Raw genomic sequence first — 10,676 nt, 5'->3', positions numbered from 1 at the left:
AACTTTTATCTTCCTGAATATTCAACCACACCCTAGAATGTGATCTTGAAATATTTGAAATGCTTCTGTGTTCCTACAATGTCTTTGATGTTGTATTCCTGGGGATTTTAGACTAACCTTTTGTTTTTCTCCCAGAGAGATTCAATGTGTATTTGATGCCATCTCCTAACTTAGATGTACATGGCGAATGTGCCTTGCAGATTACATATGAGTATATCTGTCTTTGGGACATCCAGAATCCCAGAGTCAAACTCATCTCTTGGCCGCTAAGCGCCCTGCGGCGGTATGGACGTGACACCACGTGGTTCACTTTTGAGGCAGGGAGGTGAGTTCCATGGCTTTCCATGACTGCTTGTCCAGCTTTTGTTTATCTCCTCCAGGCTGAGATCATAGAGAGTCACACGGAAGATGGATCCGGAAGTATGCTTTGGGATGTTCATGAGCTGTGATCTTATCATGCCAGGATGACTGCAGGATGTTCACACATTCAGTAGTTCCTTACTCCTGGGGAGGAGTCTAATGTTTCACAAATACAACTAAGCGCCCTGCGGCGGTATGGACGTGACACCACGTGGTTCACTTTTGAGGCAGGGAGGTGAGTTCCATGGCTTTCCATGACTGCTTGTCCAGCTTTTGTTTATCTCCTCCAGGCTGAGATCATAGAGAGTCACACGGAAGATGGATCCGGAAGCATGCTTTGGGATGTTCATGAGCTGTGATCTTATCATGCCAGGATGACTGCCGGATGTTCACACACTCAGTGGTTCCTTACTCCTGGGGAGGAGTCTAATGTTTCACAAATACAGTATAAATTTTCATTACTCAGTTTGATTACATATGACAAATAAGTTGAACTTGGCAAACTGTACCATTGACTGGATTGAGCTAAGGAGAAGCCAGCCTCTAGTTTTTTGGAAAGCATCCAAGTTGTTATCTGATGTATGTTACTTTATGTAAACTACTATTTTAAATATTTTATTGTTTTAAATTTTGTTATTTTTATTTTATGTGTATGAGTGTATTTCCTGCTTGTATGTATGTGCACCTGTGTTGTGCCTGCAGAGGTCAGAAGGTGTCAGATTCCCCTGGAACTGGAATTATGGATGGTTGTTAGCCACCATGTGGGGGCTGGGAATCAAACCCGGGTCCTTTGTAAAAGTAGCCAGTGCTCTTAACTATTGAGCCATCTCTCCAGTCCTGTGAACTAATATTTTAAATCATGCCTAAGTGGGCCACTGACGCTCAAGTTGCAGGTAATTGAGTTGCATTTATTCTGCTCACTGTGTAAGGAATGACACTAATATAAGAAGTGCTTGAGTCTAAAACTTGATTGTTGCTACCCAATGAGCACTGGAGGGCTTCCCCTTGCTGTTGTTGGAGGCCAGTATGGGAGCCAAGAGAGTGTGGTATTAATTGGGTGGATCACAACCTACAAAGAGGTCACTCTGGTCAATGTCTCATTTTGCTGTGCCACCTCCCCATCCTCCCCAAGAGTTTAAACTTTGTTTTCTGAAGTACAACAGACATCTTTTATATTTAAAAAAATTCTAATTATTTAAGTTTTAAGAAACACAAACCCATCAAGCCAGTCAGCATTCTAACACAGAGAGGGGCGGGGCTCATCAGCCGTCACCCCTAATTGAGGACCTATGCAATTTGATGGCTTTTGAGGGAGAGTTAGTTTTCTTTAAGAGTGTGGCCCCTGGTAGGTCAACCACACCCCAGTAGATGGCCCTATACTCAGAAGTATATGGGGAGCACAAACTGGACTTGATGGGTTATCAAGATAGATAAATAGATAGATAGATGATAGATAGATAGATGATAGATAGATAGATAGAGGATAGATAGATAGATGATAGATAGATAGATAGATAGATAGATGATAGATAGATAGAGGATAGATAGATGATAGATAGATAGATAGATAGAGGATAGATAGATAGATAGATAGATGATAGATAGATAGAGGATAGATAGGTGATAGATGATAGATAGATCAGATAGATGATAGACAAGAGGACACAAAGTTGAGGGGGTTGTTGGGAGGTAGGGAGGTGGGGGTTGATCTGGGAGGAGTTAGGAAAAGTGGAAGTGAATATGATCAAAATACATTGTATGACATTTTCCAATAATTAAGGAAAATATTTTATTAAGAAAGGAAAGTAGCTGGGCATGATGGTGCATGCCTTTTATCCCAGCACTTGGGAGGCAGAGGCAGGTGGATCTCTGTGAGTTCAAGGCCAGTCTGGTCTACATAGTGAATTCCAGGCCAGCTGGTGTTACAGGGAGACCCTGTCTCAAAAACACTAAAAAAAAAAAAAAAAAAAAAGAAAAAGAAAAGAAAGAAACTCATGCCCTTCTCTGTGTGTCTTAAAACTATATTGCGCCTCCTAGAACCAACTTAAGATGCTTAAAATAAAACATTTGTTAAAGTTGATGATTCTTCTTACAGGAAATATTTGATTTAAAGATAGTAAAAAATATTAAAATCAGAAGTTCTGAACGTTACCTCAGACCATATCTCGTGTGACTAGATGACAGAAATTCTTCAAATTAACCAGTTTACTTCATTTTAAACAGAGCCCAACCCTTGTCTAAAATTCATTTTTTTGGACAATCAATTTGATGTTTTCATAACATTTTAGAAATTAAATTTTTTTTCTTCCTCCTATTTCTTCTTCTTTAGTGTATTTTCTTTTCTTTTTTGTTTTGTGGGTTAGTTTGTTTTTATTTTCATTTCAGACCCCCCTAACGTCAGGCTTGAAGATCTGATCCACCTGCCTCTAACTCCCAAGTGCTCGGGTTATAGAGGTACCCCACCACACCTGGCTGTTTTATTTTCAAGAATCTAGAAATGAGTTGGCCACTCCCAGACAGCAGAGATCATCAAATTAAAGGAGAAAACTTTCATGTTTCAGTAGACTAACACTGAGAAAAATCCCAATGGGAAATTGAAGACTTGATTGGTTGGGCTGGGATATTTCCTCTTTGGGTCTCAGAAATTATTGTTGTATTATAAACAGTAATATGCACATATGGAAAATATTTTATAAGACAAAAAACTTTGAAAAATATTTATTTTTAATTATGTGTATTTGTGTGCCTGTGTGTGATATTATACATGAGAATGCAGGTACCTGCAGAGGCCAGCAGAGGGCGTCATATCCTCTGGAGCTGGAGTCACAGGCAGTTGTAAGCTACCCAATGTCCTAGGAACCAAATTTGGGTCTTATACAAGGGCAGAACTTACTCTTCATGGCAGAGCTGGCTCTCTAGCCCTGGGCAGACTGTGCTATTGCCTGTATAGCTAATACCCTCTCTCATTCATGTTTGTACTGTTCTCTTGTAAAAGTCTATAGTGGGCAGGACTTTTGGGCCTGTGGTAGGTGGTACTTTTTCAAACTCTAGTATTTTTCAGTTGTTCTTTCATTTACTCCTTATAGTGAAGAATAGGAAAAGAACTTTGCTTTTTAAAAAATATTTTATTTTATATGTAGGAGTGTGTTGCCTATGTGTATATAAGTGCACCTGTGTTGTGCAGTGCCTACAGAGGTCAGAAGAAGGCATTGGATTCCCCCGGAACTGGAGTTAGGGATGGTTATTAGCCACCATATGGGTGCTGGGAATCAAACCTAGGTCCTCTGCAAGAGCAGCCAGTGCTCTTAACTGCTGAGCCATCTCTCCAGCCTCAGAACATTGCTTTTCTGTAGTAATATTTGAGAACTAAAATATAAACAAATTTTGTTACTATCTCATAAGCATTTAAAACTTTGGTTTTGAAGTACTCTTCATCTTTCAGGTAGAAAATTTGGAAAACTATATATGTTACAAAAAAGTTTTATTTATGTGGAAATCTAGTAAGCAGATGTACTTAGATATGTGTATGTGTGCATGTGTCTGGAGTTTGTGTTTGTGTGTAAGGGAACTGTGTTCATGTTTCTTTTTTTCTTATTTTTATTTTTTTGTGTATTCGTGTATTGCTTGCATGCATGTAAGTGCACCCATATTGTGCAGTGCCCACAGAGATCAGAAGAGGGTGTTGGATCCCCCGGAACTGGAGTCTCAGACAGTTGTTAACTGCCATGTGGGTCCTGGGAATCGAAGCCAGCTCCTCTGCAAGAGTAGTCGGTGCTCTTAACCACTGAGCCATCTCTCTAGCCCCAGACAGAGAGGAGATGTGGGGGGAAATGCAGAAGTAGCCCAGGAAAAAGGCATGGTGGGTAAAAGTTGTCATGATGTTAGAGACAAAAATTTCAGAATAATTTTAACAGCCTTGACCAGAAGCTGTAACGTGCTAACTTGAAAAATGAAAATGCTTTTCCCCTTGAAACATGGCTGTGATGTCCTCTTTAGGATTTATTCGTTGGGGACTTTCATCTGGCAGTTAGATGGTTCTCCCACCACAACCCTGACCATCAGTGTGCCTCCATGTTCATACGGGCACTGGGTATTTGTTGCTTTTGATGAGCATTCTCCTTTACTGAACATGCTCTACTTGGCTATGCTAGCTTGGAACTGAGTGGACAAGGAATTAAATACGGATGTGATCATTTATCAAGCAGCAAAATGTCCTGGAAAGAGCTTCCATGGGGGAGTCAGACCCAGAAGCAGCCTCCATTTTTGACTCACCTGTTGACTTTGGACAAAGTGGTTGATGTTGCTTATTTATTCAATAACCACCTCCCTGGAGGTGGTAGATACGAGTGTTGTTTCCTGTAGTTGATCAGAGGCTGCTGCTCTTCTAAGTAGCATCTTTACATTCTCTTAGGACTTTTGCAGCATGACTTGGACTTGCAGGATACAGAAAGTGTTAAACACAGGGTAATATAACTGCTTCATGTTTTCTCTAAAATGCAAATAAAAGTGAATTTTTTATCATTACTGTCAGGACACTCAGATAATAAGATCATTTGCGTTCCCTCAAGCGTGAAGGTTTCATATCTGCCTTATTTTATTAGTGAAGATAATTTCTTCCTTGGCTATTTTTGGATATGTTCAAAACAAGTCCGTTTCATATGAACTGATGGGATGCTCTCCTCTCTCACTTTAAGAAGCGAACCTGGCTGAGGCACCTTCCAGGCATGTGGTTCTTACACATTCAATTTTTATCTATCGAGCTTTAGATTTTCATCGCATAGAACACAGGGACTCTTCTTCACAAAGACCTTGGGAAATATTCTGTCCATATTCCACTGATCCCCAATCAGTGGTCATTTTGCCCTATCAGTCTTGACAGTGGGGCATGTGTAATAAACTGACTGCAAACTGGAGACTGGGAAATGAAATTGCAGCTCTGATATGCACTGGCTCTGGGAACAATGTAGGGTAAGCTTCCCTTGCTTGGATATAATACTTAAAGAGCGTTACTGAGATTAAATAAAGGCGTGTGTGAGCACACCTGGGGTAGGGCCTGGAAAGCAGGAGGCCAATGAATCATCCAAAAATGCAAAGCAAAGACATTCATCAGTTGTCAGGACCTCTAAGTCTTGGGGGGCAGGTAGACATGGCCTCAGGCTTGGCTTGATTCAGTGTTCATATGACAAGCTTTGGTTTCCCTGAAGAGTTCTGTTTTTTCTAGTCTTCATCCTGGCTCCCTATGATGACTTCCTGGAATTTTGGAGTCTTCCCATACATCCACCAATAGGAGACAGATGAGCAACTACTAGGTGTCAACTGTTAGGAGTCTCAGACTCAATACTGAGCCCTTCACACAAGGCTCATGGGTCGCACATAGAACGGGAAACTTCTTCCAAGGCACAAGTGGAGTCTGTACCTATTAAAAGGAGAAAAGATGTGAGGTTTCCAAAAGACAAAGTGTGTCACATGGCATTTAATTGCTCCAAGCAGAAAGAGCAGAGGTAGTTACTAGCTTGTTGGCTAGTTACTGGTTCCACCCATGACAGTGCTGGCCTACAGCACTTCACAACCATGGGGAGTTTTGATAATGTCTGGAGACATTTTGAGGTCATCACAGTTTGCACAGAAGGTGTTACCAGCATTGGGTGTGTAGAGGGGTTAGACTAGACTAGATACTGCTGAACACTGTGTAGAACAGTTCTTCACAACATAAGTTGGGTCCAATTATCTAGGGTTGAGAAACCCTGTTGTGACAGGTGTATCAACCACCGGAGAGTCCCTAACGGCCATTGGCCCCTTACTCAAGAAAGTCACTGTGCTGAGCATGTTCCAGGTGCTACCTTGTTGAGAGAGATGCTGTTCCCCTCTTAAAAAGGAAATCTAGGCAGAGGCAGGAACTCCAAAGGCACAGTTAGCAAAGGACAGAGTCAGGATTCACACTCAGAACTTTCATTTCCAAATCCTATCAGTGTCTAAGAAACCTTACCCTCCCATAGTTCATTGTTTTCCATTCTCAATTAAAGTTTGAATTAGCATACAAAGTAATGGGCTTCCTTATGGTACTTCACACACACACACACACACACACACACACACACACTCACGGCTTAATGCTTTGTTGATATTCATCTTCCCAGTGACCCTTCAGCCCCTCCCCCGTGACCTTCTAGCTAGCTCCCTCACAGGCTCTGCTTTCTCCTCACATGCATGCTATGACCCTCTCTAAATGCTTACAGAGCTAAGGAAGAGAAAGCATTCTACATAACCAAAGTGCACTAAAAGCTTGGATGATCTTTTTTAAGGATTTGTTTTTATTTTTCATTCATGTGTCTGTGTGTCTGTGTGGATGTATGTGCTCGTGAGTGCAGGTGGCTCTGGGGCAGAGAAGAGTGTCGGATCCCCTGGAGCTGAAGTTTCAGGAGGTTTTCAGCTGCCCAGCATGGGTGTTGGGAACCAAACTCCAGTCGTCTGAAACATCAGCAAGCGCTCTTAACCCCTGACCATCTCACTGGCCCCTAAATCTTGTATGATCTTATTAGCATATCATCTCACTTCCTGAAGATGCCTCAAGATGCGCAAGGAAGGCCTCCACCAGTGTGTTACCGGCTCACAAAGGTAGCAGTGATTTAAACATGGCTTCCAAACTGTGTGCTGGTTGGGGATGTTCTTAGCTTGAGAATTTCGGAACTTCCTATTGTCTTTCCTTTTGGAGTCTTGGCACATCCAGCCAGAATGGTCCACCCCTCCTGGGTATCTGTGTGAGCATCAAAGAGTGTTAGAATCTTCTACCTGCCATAGAAGCTCCTCCCCGTCTCCACGATAAGCAAATCTAACTACATTGCCGTATTTTCCCCTTGAAGAAATTCAGAGTTGAAGTACGAAACTTGTACTAACCTACGTGCGCCCAGTGCTCTGCCTCTTTGTCTGAGGTGCCTTTAGCCTCTTGTCTGTTTTTTGTTTGTTTTTTATTGTACTTTAGAGCCCTGAAATATCACTTAAGAAAATCAAACTGTCGGAGGCTGGGGCTTTCCATGGGAAGATCTGACTGGACAGGACGCTCTTGTGCAGCTACTTTCCCACAGACCCGTTTCTGAAGTGTAATTTTTTAGCGGAGGACACCAGGTGTCCAGTAAGCGTCCCTCTTATGTTTTCAGCTGGCTGCTGAGCTAGAGTACTTCCGTGTCAGGCTCTACCTAACCTCCCGACTGATTTAAATTAATACCTTGGGTTTTACACCTGCTGGAGTGAGAGAAGATCAGATGACATTTGCAGAACATGCTAAATTATTTTCACACATGAGCACCTTTCTTTAACAGCCAGAGTGAGAGTCTCTCTTGTGCTTTTGATATCACTTTGAGGGAAATCTTTAGGTGTGACAAGAAACTTTAAAAACAGAATTCTATATACAGATGTTTTCCTTAAATTTGTGAAAGGGATTTTTGGTTTGGATACAAAAACAACTTGGAAAATGAATGATAGATTTTCATGCAGTTCGCCCTAAAGACAGTCTTAACTGGAGAGAGAACTCTTCACTGGGGAAGATGGATTCTTTTCCAGTTGAAGTTTATGAGTAAAATTAAAGGGGTGCTGGAGCCTTTTGAGTTATTCCTGACTTGTGTTCTTGATTCTAAGCTATTTAGCAGTCTCTAATTTCTGAATGTTTCACAGATGACTTGTTCATTATCATTAGGGAAGAGACAGTAAGTAAACACAGTTCCTCACTAAGTTGAGTAAAAGGAGGCCTATGGGATGCTGGATCTCACACATAGACTTGCTCCGGAGAAATGACATTCTCTTCTTTTACTAGAAAACAGAAACCATAGTGCTCTAGTTTTCTTTTTGTTGCTGTGATAAACTCCTCTGGCCGAAAATGACTTAGTAGAAGAAATGCTCTATTTCTTACATGTTTAGAGTTTATCACTGAGGGAAGTTGGGGCAGGAACTCGGTAGAACTGGAGGAGTGCTGCTGTCTGACTCCAGCTCAGCTAGCTTTCTTGTACTGCCCAGGGTCACCTGCCTAGGGTTTGGTGCCATTCTTAGCGGGCTGGGCCCTTCTACACCAATGGATAAGGGAAACAATCCCCCACAGACAAGCTGTGCTGGATAGCTTTAGTGTCAACTTGACACACCTGGGCTGAGGGACCCTCAATTGAGGAATTACCTTCATTGGACTGGCCTGTGGCCATGCCTGTGGGGCACCTTCTTGATTGTTGAGTGATGTGGGAGGGCCCAGGCCACTGTGGGTGGTGCCATCCCTGGGCAGGTGGGCCCGTGTTGCATAAGAAAGCAGGCTGAGCAGGCGCCAGGGGAGCAAGCCAGTAAGCAGCGTTCCTCCATGGCGTGTGCTCCAGGTCCTGCCTCCAGGTTCCTGCCCTGAGTTCCTACCTTGGGCTCCCTGATGAACTGTGACCTGGGAGATGTAGGGTAAGTAAACCCTTTCCTCCCCAGGTTGGTAGTGGTCAGAGTGTTTTGTCACAGCAATGGAGAAGCAAACTAGGACACAAGGCCACAGGCTAACCTGATCTGGGCAGTCCCTCAATCAAAACTCCATTGTCAGGGAACTCTAGGCCAGGTCAGTGAAAGTTCTAGCTCACTGGGACACATCCTCATCCTCATGTACGTATTTATTCCTTGTCCGTGTCCATGAAGAGATTTTGATTACGGGTGATACACGTCTAACAATGTTTCAGAAGTAGAGTCAGACATGGAATCAGACGAGTTTCCTTTTTTACTACACACAGAGTGGCTAACCTCTTTCATCGCCGTGTGAATGGGTACGTCACTGTTGCATGTGTGCCTTCTACTGTGCACTAGGCAAGGTGAGGGTGTTTGGAGACAAGCAGGTCATGGTCACCATGGTGAGAAGCCGGTAGGTCTGACTTCCTCCAAGCTTCAATGATTTTACTATGTGAGCTCACTAAAGGTAAGGTTGATTTTCTTCCATCCGCTGAGGCAGAAGTAGACACCAGTCTTCTGTCTGCCCTCTGGTGTAGGTGATTCCTGAATATGTGCAGGTACTCTCAACTCTAGAGACTGACATATGTGGCCCACTTTTTCTTTCATGCGAAATTCTGCCGTTGCATTGTAAATGCCCACCATGTTCCTACATGTTGCAGGGCAGAGCTGCGTGCAGCTTATGAGTGCCTTTGCCTTTGGGGAACTTAGTAAAGGAGAAAAATGTGGATAATGGTCAACATATTAGAATGAATCCCACAGTACTAAATGAAGTTGAGGAGAGTGTGGACGGTACCAAAGGAGGGTCCAGCTTTCAGGTTAGCAGAACTAGCTTTGCTGAGTCAGTGATGTTGAAAGACCTCACGAAGGTAAGAACAGACCCTTGGAGTAGATTATATCTTCCAGAAGGAGGAGGGGCTGAGGTAGAGAGAGCCAGGAAACTGATGAGATGGACCAGACTGAGGAGAGGGAAGCACCACGTGATGGATGGGGGTTTGAAGACAAATAGGTCACAGTCACCATGGTAAGAAGACCAGCTGCATGGAGCTTAGAAGCAGCTGTGTGGAAGGGGGACTTTGGTCTGAGGGAGTCACTGATGGCTGCCTGGAATTGGACGACTGCAGAGTTTGAGGGAACAGCCCCAAGATCGCCCTCACTTATGATTCCTAATATAAGTTCAGGCTGAGGTTTAGTAACTCATCCTCTCTCAGCCACACACATTCCACCCCTATATGTCTTCAGAGTCATGCCTGCGTCCTTCTCTTTACCGATGTGACCTCTCACCTTTCCTTTGAGATAAAGATGTGGTTTGAGACATTTTTAGAAAAGCATCCAAGGAAAGACCCTTGGGTAAAGAGAAAGGAGGAAGGGGGGCATCATGAGATTCAAAGCACGTACATCAGCTGGCCTTCCACACGTGAACTCTGGAGGATGTTTCTCTGTGTTGCGTTTTCTACAGACATGAGAAGTCCAAGCTGCTGGGTTATGTAAAACCATTAGCCTGTTTGATGTGCTTTTACTTTTTACTGGCCTGGGCCCTTCACCCATTTCAGTATTTTGTCAAGACCTATAGTAACATTTTAATGTGTTGTGCGGCTGCTTATGCAACAGTTCCAAGTGAATCAATCAGGCAGTGACTAGGATGGAACAGCTTGTGAGTCAGGGTTGGACAAGGCCTCAGGGAAGAGTGTGAGAGGGTTTTGTTCTTTGGTCGTGTAGTACATGCCCTTGAGCAAACAGACAGATGAAAACCCAGCATTCAAACCAAGTCTGTTCCACTGAGAGCTCTTTAATCCATTTTATCTCTTTATTGCACACTGGGGACTTTTTGGCTGTACCTGATGAATCAAGCCATATATATA

General features: G+C 43.1%; 1 protein-coding gene across 2 annotated transcripts in view; it reads left to right on the top strand.

Moving 5' to 3' along the window:
• The window catches only part of Dok5 (docking protein 5), a 173,766-nt gene that overhangs the window by 115,724 nt on the left and 47,366 nt on the right, over nt 1-10,676 (top strand). For both annotated transcript variants that reach the window (XM_008835132.2, XM_029564540.1), the window contains exon 5: nt 136-325. In XM_008835132.2, coding sequence (XP_008833354.1) covers nt 136-325 — 190 coding nt within the window. The remainder of the gene's footprint in view (nt 1-135; nt 326-10,676) is intronic.

This window comes from Nannospalax galili, unplaced genomic scaffold, assembly GCF_000622305.1.
Source record: "Nannospalax galili isolate Female #2095 unplaced genomic scaffold, S.galili_v1.0 scaffold596, whole genome shotgun sequence".
NCBI lineage: Eukaryota > Metazoa > Chordata > Mammalia > Rodentia > Spalacidae > Nannospalax > Nannospalax galili.
The sequence above is the reverse complement of the archived record's forward strand: the minus strand, read 5'-3'. Positions and strand labels throughout refer to the sequence as shown.